This window comes from Alligator mississippiensis, chromosome 2 (assembly GCF_030867095.1).
Source record: "Alligator mississippiensis isolate rAllMis1 chromosome 2, rAllMis1, whole genome shotgun sequence".
Classification (NCBI taxonomy): Eukaryota; Metazoa; Chordata; order Crocodylia; family Alligatoridae; genus Alligator; species Alligator mississippiensis.
Genome location: NC_081825.1, coordinates 236,258,858 through 236,275,870, shown reverse-complemented (window position 1 = coordinate 236,275,870; position 17,013 = coordinate 236,258,858). Strand labels below are relative to the sequence as shown.

The window sequence follows — 17,013 nt, the reverse complement described above, 5'->3', positions numbered from 1 at the left end:
AACTGCTTATTTGCTTCAAGTGTGGAAGGGGTGGGCATGGTTAAAATGTTGCCATATTTAGATGGTTGAGTGGGATTGGAAAGAACATATCTACCAGCAATTCTGTATAGCAGCCAGAAAGTGTTGTGTCTTTTTGGTTTTGTTTTGGTTTTCTTTTTCACTGCGTAAGTGCTTCATCTCTCCAGTGTTAGGCATCATTCTTTAAAAGTTATCTGATGGTGGCTTTTTCCTTACGTGGAACAGTAAATAGTTTAATATGCATAAAATAATCTGCAGTTTTCACTGCTTTCAAAGCCTTATTCCTGAGCTTTCAGCAGCTAGGAATGGAAGGCAGGAAAACTGAGGAGTAAAGTTTTGGATCTATGCCAGAGTAGTCCCTAGCAAACTAACTTCTTTCCTCCTGCATCACAAAGCTAAAACTGCTGTGTAAAGATCCATAAACACATACTTTCACTTCTGAGGCAGCGTCACAGCACATTTAACTCATAACTAACTGAAACATATTTGGAGTTAAGCCTAAAGTACAAGTATGCATTAAAGGTTCACAGCATTTTATTAACATCTTGTGGGTGCTTCTAACACTGATTTAAGGTGATGCCATGATTCTGCCACATGACGATGGGGCAGAGGGTTGGGGTGGTGGAGAGTTCAGGTAAGAATTTTTAAATTGTTTAAACGTGTGCTATAGAAGCTACCTGTGGTGTAACTCCTTATGCATTAGTGTTACCTGACTCTTTTTGGTAGACTAAGTGGGTGAAGAATTCAACCTTAGAATCCTTTCTTTTAAATGAATGTATTAACCTGTTTTGACTCCACCTGTCTTCTTCCTTCCTTCCCTGCCTCCCCCTTTTTGCATTGTGTTTCTGAAATACTGGCTTTGGCTTGGTTCTTTGAATGATTTGCAGTTTGGTTTGAGTATCTGGCTTTGGGCATCCCTACTGAACTCGGACTTCACCTGCATTTACTGCTGTGGCTCTTGGAAAGTGGAAGTGGGTGACAATGTGGCAACATTTGTTGTAATGCTTTCTTTCTTTCTTTCTTTCTCTCTCTCCTTGTTTTTTTCCCTTCTTGTCGTGAAAGGCTGGAAAGAAGGCTGTTAAAGCAGTCCTGTGGGTTTCAGCAGATGGACTCCGAGTTGTAGATGAGAAAACAAAGGTTAGATTTCCCTGGATTTAAATCTTGAGTATTTAAACATAGGATATGATTTTAAAACTTTCCAAAAACTATCTCTAATTTTTGGATTAGTACAAATGTTGAAAAAGCTTAATGTATATGACCAAAATAGTTACTTAGTAAAAGTATTCATTCCAAGTGGTTCCCTCAGAACTTGAGTTTTTTCCGTCTGGTGTCAGAATGCACTCTGTTCATCTGAGTATTAGCAGCCATATAAAATCAGAATCCTGATTTGTTCCATCTGCCTGAGAAGCATATTTTTCTGATCAATTCTATTGACATTGGACATAGTTCCATGACCCTGAAGCTTTTTGTGCTAGTAAAGAAGGTTACAAGATTAATCCATAAAGAAATATATATTGATCAACCTGGTATGCAGTGCAGCTGGGGAATGATGTATATGATGAACAGGAACAGGCTTCCAAAATGCACTAAACTTTACAATAAGGGTTGTCCTTGCTAAAATTATAAAACCTTCATTATGGATAAAGCATCTAGGAATCAAACCCATTTTAATAATTCATATTCATGTTTAAGGTAACTGTTTAGTCCTAAATAGAAGGCTTATGTAAAATCATTCACTTGTTAAAACCTTGTATGTCATATTTTAGGGTTTTTCTAAAGCATTAAGCTCTGAAAGTTATAGCATTGTTACCTTTTTTGTTGTGTCCAGCCACCTGTATCTTTAGATAAAGATGGCAGTGAGGTAGTTGGAGCTTCAAGCATTTGACTCCTTTCAGAAGTGAGTGAATACTTAAAACGGTGCCACTGCCATCAGTGCAACTTGCATCCTTGTTTGTTCTATGTCCATGAAGTATATCAATTTCAAAAGTGTATCACCTGAAAGGTGGCCTCTGCAGGTCAGATTTGAGAGGTAAGGCAAGGGTGATAGGCAGAACTTATTTAAGTCTCCCCTGTAATGTACAAGCTCTCTAACTTTGGTCTCTAGATGCTTCATCTGGCATGTTTCATCTACATTAAATTCACTGAATGTTTTAAAAAGCTGAAATACTTAGTTCAATATTCAGTTTCCACTATGCATGTTACCTTAAAGCCAGGTTTAGTGCCTTTTTTCCAAATGATTTTAAAAGCATCTCTTTTAAGAATTATATTCTGTACATCTTATTTTCTTAAAGTAATATTTTACAAATAGGGCTATGTATGCACTGATGTTTTGAAGCATAGAATGTTGTTACTGCCTCCTGGTGGTTGAATATCCTGAGACAGACACTAGATAATCCCTCAGACAGGAACAATTCTATAGAAAACATTATTTTAAAATATATTTGAACTGATTGTTTTTTCATCAGACTAATACCCGTCTCTGAGTCTGCAATTTTATGAGCATATCTCCCATTGCTTTTGTATACAGATGTTGACCATCTAGCCTAAGTTATCAATACTACTGATCATCTGGAATATTAAAAATGTTGTGTAGCTATTGGAGCCTCTTATTTCTTGTGCATGCTCGCTTTGCCCACTCATGCCACTAATTGGCTCATTGTGCCATTTATCCATATAGGGATGACAATTTGGGGGCTTGGCTTTAACTACAAACACCCCACTTTCTACAATGAGCTAGTAAAAGTTTCAGTTGCACTTGAACCCAGGGGTCTCTGGTTTCCCCCCCCCCCCCCCCCCCCTTCTTTGCTGTTATTGCTGAAAATGTTTTGTGTTAAGTATCTCTCTCTCTTGGGGGGGGGGGGTGTTTTGTTTTTTGTGTTCTTTCCTCTGTAGGATCTTATAGTTGATCAGACCATAGAAAAGGTTTCTTTCTGTGCACCGGACAGAAACTTTGACAGAGCGTTTTCATACATTTGTCGAGATGGCACCACCCGACGCTGGATATGCCACTGTTTCATGGCCGTAAAAGACACGGTAAGTTTGTCAGGGTCTGCATCTAGCTTCTGTAACTAGAAGAGCAAGAGCTGTGCCCAGCAGATTTTAAGTCTTTTGTGATAAACTTTGAATTTACTTGCAGACTATGCTTCAAGGTGCTCTGGCTTCAGCCAGGTTATTATATAATTAATGGAGTGGTTTCAAGTCAAATATATATCGCTTGCTATCCTGTGTGTGGTCGCATATTCATTTTATGGACAGAAAAGATGCTCAGCCTGGTCTATAAATGGAATGTAACCAGCTTCTGTCTCTAGCAGAACAGAGCTACATGTCTAAACATAGACAAAAGATACTGTCATCTGAAAATGTATGCAGCTAAAAACTGTGAAATAAATTCTCCAGGCCAAACGCAGTGAATAACTAAATGTGCAGCTGGTAGCATCTGATCCTCTTGTATGCAAACACATCAAAGAAATTAAATCGACAAGAAATGGAACTAAACTGCATACATGGTACTGTAATTCCTTTTCTCCTTTTAAATGTCAAAGGGAGTCCATATATGTGTAGTTTCAGCAGGGGACTGAGAGGTCAATAACCTTTGTCACTAACTTGTATGTCCTTAGCCAAGCCATTTGACTTCATTGGTCTGGTCTCCTCTTCAGTAAAGTGTAGAGAAGTTTAAATACCCTCTATAAACAGTTTGAGATTCTGAGGTTGGAAAATGCTGCTGTTGGCATTGCAAAAAACATTTTTTTTAAGTTAAAATTCTGATAGAAACTATATACATTAATACAGGTCATACAGAGCAATTTTAGCTAGACTTGGAGATGGCAGTACCTTTCTAAAGAGAGGTGGTAAACCAGAACTTCCAGTTATGATGGAACCTCTGAACTTATGATGGAGTACAAGAATCCCTGATTTTCCTCAGTGAAATAAGAGACTCAATTGCATTACTTGATTAGTGAGTGAAGATGCTGACAGTTCCTCTGAGTAATCCTGTGTCAGAGGTACAGATGGGTTTCTAGACTTTGACTTCCATTTTATTTCCTTAGTGCAGTTACAGAACAGTGGCTCTTTTGAATTCCAGACCACAGCAGTAATACTGAAGGTGCCTTTTCAGAAGGCTTGGATGCCTTTTATATGTAATGATAATGGGTTGCTCAGTGAAATCAACTCAACTTGTGCCTACACCAGCCAACCAAGGTCAAACCAGACTGAGGCATGAAAATCCTTAGCACTTCACTGCTTTTTGTGATAAAACTGCTTCTTGGTCTCTCATCTAAGCAGAAAGAATTAGACATGAGACTTCCTTTTTTCACTAAAGTAGTCTTGGTCTTTGAACTAGTCATGGGCTGGCTGTTTACTGGGTGACTGTAAAGTATACCAGTTAGACTATTAGCTTTTGAAGGAGGTTGCCTGGAATTACAACTATCGACATTTACTTGGGGTTATTAGAGGTACAAACACACTTACATTTGTTCTCATTAATTACCTTTTATGTGAGTGCAGGTAACGCCCAAAGAAAGGTAGGCTGGGTCTAGACCCTTTGAAAATTTTCTGTCTGCAACAATAGCAACTCTTTAGATTTCATTGCTTATAACTGTAAACGATCATTTTGTAGGAGTTCCTCTGAGCACAGTTGTTCCCAGAGGCAAGGGACTAGTGTTGACATGTTATTGCAATAATATCTTTGTTGTAGTTGAACTAAACAGCTTATCTGACAATCTTTCATTCCTGGGTGGCCTTCTCCAGCATTGCTGATGCATTAGTAGGCATTAGCCTTGGTACAGAAGCTTCAATTTTAGACCTGGGTGCTAAGGCCAATAACAATCATTCTTTGAAGAGCCTTAATTAGATTTCTCTTTATAAAGGGAAAGTTATCACTTAGAAATGCTCAACACCTGTGTGGTTTTGTTCCAGTTCCTTTATGATGCAATGCTATTTTGTACAGGGGGAAAGGTTGAGTCATGCCGTGGGCTGTGCATTTGCAGCGTGCCTGGAGAGAAAGCAGAAACGAGAGAAGGAGTGTGGAGTGACTGCCACCTTTGATGCCAGTAGAACCACATTCACAAGGGAGGGGTCATTTAGGGTCACTACAGCTACTGAACAAGCAGAACGAGAGGAAATCATGAGACAGATGCAGGATGCTAAAGGTAAAGGCATATAGGTTGCATGATTTTATGCAATGGCCAACAAAATCCGTACGGGTGTGACAAAGTCTGTGCAAGGAAGAAAGGAATAACTTCCTCACTGCATCCTACAATTTTGTGGAAGATGAGGCTAATTAGATGGTGAATTGTTTCCTGAAAATGAAAGGTAGGATCTCTTCCCCTCAGCATGGAGTACTTCCCTACAGGCCTTAGAATAACATGGACTACTTCATGTTGTGAATACACATGGAGAAAGCTGCTGGCACTTTTTAGTTTCATCTCTCAGGCAGTAGAAATGACAGACCCCAGAACAAGGGCCTTAAATAGAAATGTTATAGCAAACTTTCAAAAAGCTTAATAATTCAGTATGAAGAACAAAACAAGCAGCTTATCAGGTTTTTTGATTTTTGTTTTTTTGTTTTTAAAGGAGATTTAGGTTTTCTGGTCCACTGCCAAAATTATTGCTGTCTGGATTTTTGGCCTTGACAGCTTTTCAGGAAAAAAACAAAACAATGCCATTGGTCTTTAAGAAGGTCTATTTTTTTTTACTTATTAGATCTTAAACATGACTTATGAAGTGAGTGCACTCGTTACCATTTCTTTGTTGGATGCAAAAATTGCCAAGAGCTAAAATGAGCAATCTGAAATGAAAGATTCTAGACTTCTGTATTTTAATTTCACAGGAAGATGGCTCCAACTTCCACCAATTTTTATTAAATGAAAAGGCAGAAGGCCCCAATTTTAGTAGCCTTAGTGGTATAACATCATAAGAACTAGTGTATTCCATGTAATTTTATAATGGGGTATAATTTGCAGTCTGATGGCTCCACAACAGATTTCATATTCCTACTTTATTTCAGAACATTAATCTTTGCTATTTTTGTAGTTTTCATCATCCACCCACTTCCCATACATCAGTTTTAGAAAGTACTAAATGAAGCTTGAACGAGAGTCATTTGTGACTTGTGGGCATGAGTCACAGAGTTGACTCAGTTGAGGTGTGTGAAATCCTTTTGCAGCAAAAACATAGTAGAGCTTTTTCACTGGCCAGTTTCTGTTCCCTGAGCAGCTGCAGCTAATCGATATTTGTGGGGAAGGACAACCCAGTGAATTCCTCTGAACTGCTCCTCCTGCCGAGCTCCCTGGCATAGTGTTTCTCCTTGCCAGACTATTGGTTATTGTTGTTCTGTTGATATCTTTTAAAGAAAATTAACATTTTTGAGAGCGCAGGAAATCAGTAGCCAGGCTGCCTCTCCTATGACGCTAGAATGGAAGGTAGCTGGGTGGGAGGAAGTTGATTTCTCCTCTTTTAAAAAAAATGATGCAGCATTCCCCTTAAACCTGATTTTTGCTGTAGCTTAGAGGATAAACTTTCTACCAAGGTCCCCCATGACCTGCAGCATATTAGAATTGCTAGTGATAAAATGAAATATACACAAAGGTTGATAAGTACGTTCCCTGCATTAAATCCAGGTTGGGTCATGACATGTACATCTCCATAACACTAACAGCTGTTCTGATCAACTTTTCCATTTCCAATTGAGCATCAGTTTAATAGTACAGTCTTCTTCTCCTTCCCTCCACCCCCCCCCCCCTTTTTTATTTTATTTTTTGAGACTTAAACTGAAATGAATTGCCACTGGCTTCAGAAACTTAACATGTCACTGTGTAGCAGCTGAAGAATGCATGTTTTATAAGGTGGTTGCCCCTGAAAAGTGCCTGGCCTGACTTTTTGCATTGGATGCTGGGTGTGTGCTAACAGTTGACGTTGGTGAAACTCTTCTAGCTGTAGAGCTGTAATTGCAGCTTTCTCTTCTGAAAAGCTGCATTCTCTTCTGAAAAAGGTAATGGAGGAGTGTTAATAATGGCTTTACTTTATTAAACTTTTTCTTTTTCCCACAGCTGAAGCAGAAGTGAAAACAACAGCTGCTCCTGGAGCCACACCGAGCAATACTGCCCCATCCCCGGGCTCCCCAACCTCACCCACTGCTGATAGTGCTGTGCCTCTAGATAAAGAGATGAACAATCCCCATGCTATACCACGGAGGCATGCACCTATAGAGCAGCTTGCCAGACAAGGCTCTTTCCGAGGTTTCCCTGCCCTTAGCCAGAAGATGTCTCCTTTTAAACGGCAGCTGTCTTTGCGAATAAATGAGCTGCCTTCAACAGTGCAAAGAAAGACAGACTTCCCTATGAAAAACTCAGGTAAAAATAAATGGTGTCTTAAAGTACTCATCCTTCAGAAACGTGAGGATGGGGAAACTTACTTTCACTCCCTCCACCCACTTACCTCTGGCTTTAAACAAGCACATCGCTCTGTTTTTTTACTATATCAATCCTTCCTACTCCACTTCAACCTCTTGCAAATGAAAAGTGCCATCAGGTCAAGAAGGACTTTTCATTGCCAGGAAGGGACTAGGGTCTTTGCAATATGACAGGCATTAGCATAACATGAGGAGAGTTGTTGTTCTCTGACTTCAGAAAGCCATTCGGAGTGTTGTTGTGGAGGTGCTGATGAAATAGGCAGCATTGTACACTGAATCATTAAATCAGTACCTGAGCATGAAGGTAAGGGCCCCTTTGGAAATGTAAAAAACCTTGATCGCTTGTGAACATTAAAGACCCTTTTCCACTTATTAGCTGAGGTGCCTCTGTCAAATTCTGCTGGAAGAAATTGCTCCTTTTAGAGCAGTTCAAAACCATTTTGTCTCATCACTTAAAATAACATTGCACCACTTTAATATTAAAAGCAGAGTGACTGGATTTCAGTAACATGTTAGCTGTAAAACTGTAGCTTTCTTACTGAATGATCCCAAAAGAACTATAAAGTGATGATTATAAAGTGTAACAAAAAACCCAGAATCCTCTTAAATAGTTTGTCCTGCAGGGCTGTCTGCATTCTGATCATGAGTGTTTCTAGAAATCTAAAGCCTTAAGTAAACTACTGAATAAAGGCAAGAGTCATTGCTTTTATTGCCATTTCATCTCATTTGTTCTGTGCTGTTACTTTTTGGAACCATCCTGCTTTAAGGTTAACTTTTGGTTTCACATCTGTTTAAAACACCTCATAGCCATTACTTTATCATAGTCATATTAAGACTTTGTTCTAATATTGTCCCATTTTCTTAGTGCCTTTGCCACTCATCATCAGGTTAAATTGGTCTCTGAACAGCGTCCCAATAAAATAGTGGCTAGGAGTGTATTTTATTTAAGTGGTATCCAGTTGATTAGCTTATACCCAACCCTTCTGAATCTTTTCATGTATTTTGTATTTGTGACCCTGGTGTGGCTTACATTATTTCCACGTTTTGGTAAATGGTTGATAACCAAAGGTACCTTTTGAAGAACAGCGTATGAGTAGGAAAAACAAATACTTCTGCACACTTTATCAGAAATGCCTTTTTTTCCACATTTGCACAGAAGAAAACTTACCCTGGTCTGGTCCTACAACAAAAGTGCATGTGTATCTACATGCAAGTCGAAGTAGTTTGCTTAAGAAAAACACAGTAAGCATATGTATATTAAGGGTGTGGCACAATGAATAAAAATGAGAAGTACTGGTTGGAAATTTTTGATTGAAACTTTTGCAAGAAAATGCTGGTGAGATCACCCTGTTCAAGGGATTAGATAGTTGAGATGAAGCTTCAGTTGGGACAGGTTTTTGAGCTACAGAGCAGAATTTCTGGTCAAACAAAGCGCCCTCAAAAACCTCCTCTCTGTTTTAGCTGTGATACAAGAAACCAAGATTCAGAGCAAGTCACTGGTTCTATAAATGAGCAAAGAAACTTCAGAAGGTCTCTGCTCTTTGTCCTGGTTAATGGGAAGGTTTGTTGTATCTGTTTCAAGGGACAAGGAAACTGCTTCCCTTCCAAGTCTAAGTGAGGTCTTGTAGCAAAATGATAGCAATGGCAATGTTAAATTATGCTGCATGATGTACAGTGCCAAGTCAGTATAAGAACTCAAAAAGCCTGAGGCTGAATCTATTCAATCTTTGCAGGTTAGTCTAAGCTTTATAGATTGAACCAATAAGCACATGAACAGATATTGTTTTTTATTCCAGAAATGCAGCTACATGCCTGCAGGGGCCTAGGCCAGAAGCCAGGAGGCACTAAACCACACCTCCCTGCTTGCCTTGGGCAGACGTCTTGAGCCAAGGCTAGCCCGCCTACCCTGCCAGGCAGGATTTGTGGGGGAGGTGCAAAGCATCCTGGGATGCCAGGGGATTGTGAGTTAACTTGAATCTGGAGGGGATCTGGGACAGAAGTTCAATAAAGTGATTTAACCTAAATCAATTAAGTCTGATATTACATCCATCCAAGTGTATCTTAAACCGATTTGGGCCATTTTGAACATGATTTATATGCACTGAACTTCTATTGTATGTATTACCAATTTGAACTGGTTTCCAATAATTTATACTGGTTTATGTGTAATTTCTGGCCGTATCCTGTGAGTGTGTGTCTGTCTTACTTTCTTTGAATGTCTTGGCCTTTTAATTTTGAATCCCAAACTCTATAAAACATGCGTTTGAATTGCCAAGAAATGATGTTTGAGGAGTGTGGGTCTTCTGTTTCATTTTTTGAGAAGGTTTGTTCCATCAACTTTCCTTTCATAGGATATATTATATGAGTCCCTGGAAGGCAGCTGCATATAGCTCTTCTAGAAGCCTTATTAGCCACTGTGAGCTGTTGTCTTGTACTTGTAGCTTTGACCTTGTGTTAGGTACTTGAAACATGTAATTTGAATAATTAAACCAATCTTAAGCATTGTGGCCTAATGAAGAGCCAGGTGCCAGATGCTTTGTTGTTTTACACAAAAAATTATTATTAAAGTTTCTTCCAAATTTACAATCCTTATGCAAGCACTTGCCTAATCTTAGACTAGAACTTGGGCAATAGGATGTTAAAAATGGAGGGCTTCCACAGAAAGTGAAAGGTGCAGTGACTTGCTTCAAAAGTAGAAATCAACTGTTCCTCCTCCCTAAAATAGAAGACCTACAAAACGTGCTGGCTGTGCCTTTCCACCTCTGCTGGCAAGGGACGATAAAGTATGGATTCGGAGAGTGAAAGACTTAATCTTGTATGCATTTCCAGATCAACAGGAGGGATATTGCTTGAGATTAAAATTGGGAACTTTTTCTCTTGAGCTACAGATGCTCGAGGGACACAGAAATAATTTTACTTAACTTTCAAGCTAATTTGTGGTTTTTTTACTTTTTCAGTTCCGGAGGGGGAAGTGGAGGGGGAAGTGGACAGCATTAGCTCCCTGTGTTCTCAGATTACCAATGCTTTCAGCACACCTTCAGAGGATCCTTTCACTTCAGCGCCTATGACAAAACCGGTTACAGTAGTTGCACCACAGTCTCCTGCCTTTCAAGGTTTCTGACTTTTTTTTCTTGGTTTGCTTGGACTTGCTGGATGATGCTTGTATTTGTGACATTGCTTTTTAGTAGCATGCCATCATATGTCTTGGCCTCTTACACAACCATTACATTATCTGCATTTGGAAGACACAACCTGCTTTATTCATCTCATATGCTTATAGGGCAGTTTATTTTGCATGTTTTGTTTTAATCTTAAATCCAGATGCCAGTCCCCAAAACTATCTTCTGTAAAAGCAAGAGGCTTTGGCACAGCAGCTCTTAATATTCTGTTGTGTGCAGCCTTTAGTGTGGCATAACTGTTCACAAATCCAATGCAGCAAGTCCCTGGGCCTGAGCACCAGAACTGAAAGATGTATGAGAGACTAAATGTGACATTTTGACAAAAGGTGGGAGCTATGTAATAGGCTCCTCTGACCTTAGGTTCCTCCTTGCAGACACGTAAAAAGAGTCAATGGCATATTGTGAAGAGAGCCATGTTTGTTTAGGAAAATAAGTTTAGTTGTATTTGAATCTACAGTGAGGCTATTCTAGCTCTGTTTTGTTGTCGCATACATTTTGCAGAGCATCAGGTCTAATCTAACTTAGGCCTGTTTGAAACAACTTTTTTCCAACTTGAGTCTACTCATAAATCTGAGGCCACCATCCAACAGTCTGGCTACCCAGGTTGGCTGGTACAACTGAAATAACTTGGATTTTTTTTTTTTAAGAGTGACTAGCTTACACAGGCTTTGTTGTGTGTTTGTCTAAGTGTTTTGTGTTGGCAAGAGTGACAGCCCTCTAACATCCCAGTCACATGCATGCCTTGCATGAATTAACTGCACTGATGTTGTCTACTCCCATTTTAGTTAATGGCACTGCCTCTGCCTTCTCTGTGCTTGCTGCTAAACCATCTCAAGCTGCTGTAGTACCCACAGCTATGCCAGTTCGTGAAACCAATCCTTGGGCTCATGCCCCTGCTACTCCTGCTGCTACTAATACTGGAGCTGCAGCCACAGTCTCTGGTAAGATCAGATGTAGATCCTTTGCATTGCTATAAGAACTTGAGGTCAAAGGTATGATTTGAGTTCCTGGGCCAGCTGCCAATGTAACTTATTGAAGTAGGGGAAGGACCATGAACAAAAGCTGGAAATTAGAAGGGGTTTTCCCAAGTGGGTGATGAGGTTTATAGATTGGGCCATGAGAACTCTCATACCCGTGTTAAAGAAAATCAGGCACTAAAATGCAAATTCTGAAGCAGAGTGCAAAAAGACTTCAGTACTTTGTTTCAGTATTTTTACCCAGAGCAAGTTATTTTTTATTTAGCTGCAGTGGGAATACAAGTTTGTCTAACACTTCAAAGAAATAAAACCACAATGGAGTCTGCTGGTTGGGCATGTTAGTAGCTGAGGCCTTGTCTATTCAGGCAAGTTTTGGAGTATACACTAATGTATGAATTGAAATGAACAGCTGCACTGGGTGTGGACACTGGTACAGTGAGGAGTGGCATTTTCATTATAGTTTGTGCTTGTTGGGAAGCAGTTAAAGCTAAACCCAAAAAAGCTTGTACAGAGCAAGTGCTTCTGTGTGGTGTGGAAGGTCACAATACCTCTAATGGAAAAACTTCTTCCATGGAAACAAGCCCAAAATTCCTTCAGTGATTGCCTTCCATGCACCCCAAGTTTAATTTTGCTGCCCCTCCCCCCCCCCCAAATAAGTGTGCTTACATCTGCAACATTTCAGGACTGGAAAAACCACAGATCCTGGACTTCAGGCTCACGCTTAACAGCTTACACAGAAGCAGTAGTAGGCTGATCTGTGGATACAATTTCTGTGCTTAGTTCAGTCAGGGGCAGAGCTGATCAGAGGTGGTTGTCTTCTAATCCAGCAAAAAGCCCAGCAGTGTTTGAACTATAGTTCTGCTCCTCTGCCTGGCTGGCTCCCTATTCCACCCTGGTCAGAAAGCTGGGGAGGATCTTTTGCAGGGATGGAGGAAAAGGGAGAATTCAAGATGCCAAAAAATGTAAAATTGTTGGGAGAGGAAAAATGGGGTAGATGGGTAACTTGGGTGGGGGAAAGGAGATGAGAAGGATTGAGGTAGAAAAAATGTATTTTTAAGAGAAATGATTTAAAAGCAGATTGTCATAGGAAAAATAAACTGAAATTTAAAGTATTGAACATTGCAGAAAAATTAGACAGAGGTTAACAGACTGAATTACGTAGGAAAAGTATAAGGAAAGAGTGGAGAAGGAAGACCAAAAGCAAGGGACTCGTAGTAAGTACAGTTTAAAAATTGTATTGACTATTGCAAATTGTTAAATTCACTTCCCTGCACGTGTGCTTATATACAGGTAGCAGATAGTGTGCACGCTCCGATTCTGAATTGGAGTCTTGTGTGTGTAATGGTGATGAATGCCTTCCTGAATGCGTAGTCCCATCACATACATCCTCCTCTAAAAATCTTACAATAATTTACAGGGCAAGGTACAAAAGAAGTAGTGGCCTTCCTAGAGCACCTTCTGTTAGGTGTTGGGATTGGTAACAAGTCCAGATTCAGTGACAGCAACTTAGTGGTAATTCAGAGGTCCTGCCCTCTGCTGGTAATGCCAAACAGCTTGACCTGTGACAGTCCTAATGGCAATGCATCATAGTTGGCATCTTTGCTGGCTTTCTCATCACTACACCCAGGGATTGAATGGCTATAGAGGCATAACTGTCTTTTCACACCAACTGTGATGGCAGTTCCTTTTAGTTTGGGTTTAATGGCTAGTGGAGGGACAACTCATACTGTTACCCATTATCATGCATGTTCTCCATAGCTTCCAGTCTTTTTACTCTACACAAAAACTTAGAAAAAATCTGGAAAATAAGGGATACCAAAGAAGGCAAGTTGGAAGAACAGGATAAAGAGGTGGGAGGGGACTGTGGAATCCTGCTAGTTCAGTTTAAAAAACAATTAAAAGGTCCTTGTGATCCTCAGACCTCGCAGCTGTTCATTTTTAAGTCCGCTGGCCCAGACTGGCACATTCATAAGGTCACAAGCTCTTTTGCTCTTAACAGGAAGTCTTAAATAACCTTTATAAAGGTTAGAGCAGTTAGTTAGTTGTCAAGTCTACACCCATAGGTAGGAAGAGGTGCTGGGGGCACTTTGCACTAAATTTGCCCATTTGTTGTGCACATTAGGTCTCTGCTGTGAGGGGTTCTTTCGGATCTGCCACTTACCTCCTGAATGGGAGCACAAGAGGCCGATTCTTCAGAATAATGCGTGTACTGGAACTAAGGACATTGTTCCCACCCTTCACAGGCCTTCAGTTTGTCCCATAACCCATTTCCCAAGTGCCCCTTCCCAGATTCAATGCAACAGAGCAGCACACAAGCCATTGGGGTGTAAAAGGGGGCTAGCAGGACTTGTGTCCTCCTCTCAAGCTTTGGAGCCTGAGATGATTGTTGTGTACATCCCTGGAGCCCTAACTAGCCCTGATAAGAGGCTGAAGACCAAGACCAGCTCAAGTTTTAATGACTTCATCACATTTCCCTTCCCAGGTACTGAATGGAGCACCACTTCAGGCTCAGCCTCACCAAGTCTCTTCCAGGCAAACCACAGGCGCACTCCCTCAGAGGCAGACCGCTGGCTGGAAGAGGTATCCAAGACTGTCAGAGCCCAGCAGCAGCAGCAACAGCAACAGCAGCCACCCCCACCAGCCCCACAGCCATTATTACAGCCTCCCCCTGTGGCTTCCCAGCCAGCCCCGCCTTTTCCAGTGAACTCCTTCATCACACCTCAGCCTGTGCCAGTTGGTGTGGTACCACCAATGCAGCCAGCCTTTATACCTGCTCAGCCATATGCAGTAGCAAATGGAATGACCTATTCAGCTCCTAGTGTCCCTGTGGTTGGAATCACACCTTCCCAGATGGTAGCCAATGTTTTTGGCACTGCAAGTCATGCTCCAGTGTCCCATCCCCATCAGTCACCAAGTCTTGTCAAACAGCAGACGTTCCCCCAGTATGAAACTAACAGTGCTACTGCCAGTCCTTTCCTGAAGCATCCTGCTCAGCAGCACAATGGCTCTGCAGCTTTCAATGGAGTTGACACTGGGAAATGGGCCACAGAGGACAAGCATTCACAGCCTCCTGCAGCTGCCCAGCAGGTGGATCCATTTGAAGCACAGTGGGCAGCACTAGAAAGCAAGTCCAAGCAGCGCACTAACCCATCTCCAACTAACCCCTTCTCAAGCGATTTACAGAAGACCTTTGAGATCGAACTTTAGGCAGTCCTGTGGGTTGGGCATATTGTGTCAGGATGGAGGGAGTGCAAAGGGAACAGAGGGGACTCTTTCTGATCAGAACCCTCTTATAATCCCAAAGGGTCCTGACAAATGCAAATGGGTGTAAAGCGGGAACAATCCTGGACAGGAAAAAAACCTACAGAAAATTTGTTATGCAGTCTTTAAAAAGGAATCATGAAAACAGCCTGCATGCATTTCCTCCTGGCTGGGAATGCTGACTGGCAGAGGAAACTCAACAGACCGACAGTGGGCGTTGAATCCTGAAACCTATTTGCAAGAACATCAAGTGATCTCGCATGAAGGAAAGCAAATGATCTACCACCTCTGTGTGCGTATGCTAGCCTTTTCCCCTGGGGGAACGAGGGAAACATTTCTGAGGGGGGGAGGGTGGGGGGAGCTGTCAACTGCTCAGCAAAAGTGGTGTTTGTGGAAAAAAAGTCGAGCTTCCATTTTGAGTAACAGTCGATATTATATATATAAAGAATAAAATAAAGCCAAAATCTTTATTTTTTATGCATTTAGAATATTTTAAATAGTTCTGGATATTAAAAGCTGTATGAGTTGTAAGTAATCTTGCCAAAGGTTAAAAGGGGTTGGATGTAAGAAATTGTACATAAGATTGATTTATCTCTGATTCTTATTGTAAGTAATATGGGGGGGAAGGAGAGTGGGTCCCTAGCTTGTTCTTGTATCTGTTCATTGTAAGTAGCATATTGCAACAACAATCATGAGTCATGACCAATAAAGTCACTATTGTAGTTTTAAATAAGGAAAATTGAAAAGCAGTATTGTCATGGTTGGAAAACCATGGAGAAATTTTATTGTCTTTTTTTCTAATGAAATCAAACTAATTATTATATATAGTATGTATATTCTTTCATGTATTGCTGCAGTTTCCTTGTCTTAAATATCAGTTAACACTACTGTGACAACTTACTGTAACCATATCTACAACCTGGGGCCACCCAGGAGCCCATTTTATGTTTTGTCTGTTCAATAGATTTTAGGGTTTTCTTCTGGGTTTTTATTTTTCCAACTGTTCGTGAAACCTCGTGGTTAGGGCTGCAGCTGTTCCAAGTTTCGCCTCTGGTGACTTGTGAAATCCATCTTGTTTTAACTTCTAAACTTTGGCCTTACAAGCAAATGTAAGTTATATATTTGTACTGATGATTTATAATCCGCTTTAACAGAAATAAATGTTGGTGGTAGAAGCTCTCTTAGTGCAGGTTTTGTGCTTTCCCCCTGCACACTCCTCTTGTTTCTGCCTGTACTCACCTGAGAGTCCAGAAACCAGTTCAGTGCTTATGTAGAACAAAACATGGATTCTTTTAACAACCATATTACTTTTTCTGCATCTTGTACACAATATTACAAATTGCTATCTAGAGCTCTCTCAGCTCATTTGTAAGTAGACCAGGCACCCATGACTCCCTTTGATTTCAGTTCAAGTAGTCTGAAAATTGGAAATAGTGAAATTTTGGTTCAACCTTGCATTACTGATTCCCTTACGTCTTTTGACAGACCTTTTTGGGCTGCTATTTTTTTCTAAGTTTTTGTTTCATAAACTAGTGACTTCTCTAGCAAAGTGTGACTGTCTAGTCCATGTTCACTCTGTAGTCCAGTCACAAACAAGCCACTCCCCTTTTTGCAAAAGGCCAATCTTCTCTTGAATCCAATTTGTCTATTTTGAAGAATGAGAAAAGCAGCTTAGGCCCCTTGCAGACTTTACGGGTTGACAGATTCTGCACAGGGGTTGCCAGTTGGGTGCTCCCAGCTGGACAGATGTAAACCTGTGAGCAGGTTTAAACTTGCCAGTAAGTGTAGAGCCAGGGATCACAATCTCAGGTCCCAAACATGCTTCAGGAAGCAACTGGAATCTGATAGATCTTATTGTTGGCCCTAAAAAGCCCATGTCCTGCCATGCATGTGTGGCACAGCAAGAGGTGTGATTGCTAGGATCAGGGATCAGAGTCCATTGCACCATTAAATTAACATTTGCCAATGGCCTTAGTCTGCTACAGTCATATGCTCACCCATGGAGCACATGCTTCTGCCACATACTAAGCCTTTGCTTTTCTCCCTTTTTTCAAAGCTGCATTTACTCCTATTTATGAACAGACGCAAAGGCTCTAGTTGCACAGAGAAGTAGTCAAACCAGGCACTGCAAGTTTTTAGACTGGATACACAACCTGCACCCTAAGGATAC

General features: G+C 40.8%; 1 protein-coding gene across 4 annotated transcripts in view; it reads left to right on the top strand.

Annotated features, from left to right (window-relative positions):
* NUMB (NUMB endocytic adaptor protein) overlaps nucleotides 1-16,018 on the top strand; it is a 128,495-nt gene extending 112,477 nt beyond the window's left edge. For 2 of the 4 annotated variants that reach the window (XM_019496524.2, XM_019496523.2), the window contains 7 exons: nucleotides 1,081-1,155; nucleotides 2,911-3,051; nucleotides 4,964-5,165; nucleotides 7,065-7,367; nucleotides 10,384-10,539; nucleotides 11,391-11,546; nucleotides 14,065-16,018. In XM_019496524.2, the coding sequence (XP_019352069.1) occupies nucleotides 1,081-1,155; nucleotides 2,911-3,051; nucleotides 4,964-5,165; nucleotides 7,065-7,367; nucleotides 10,384-10,539; nucleotides 11,391-11,546; nucleotides 14,065-14,789 (1,758 nt within the window). In that variant the 3' untranslated portion in view covers nucleotides 14,790-16,018. The remainder of the gene's footprint in view (nucleotides 1-1,080; nucleotides 1,156-2,910; nucleotides 3,052-4,963; nucleotides 5,166-7,064; nucleotides 7,368-10,383; nucleotides 10,540-11,390; nucleotides 11,547-14,064) is intronic. The other 2 variants (XM_019496527.2, XM_019496526.2) reach the window with 1 other exon arrangement.
* Nucleotides 16,019-17,013: the final 995 nt, after the last annotated feature.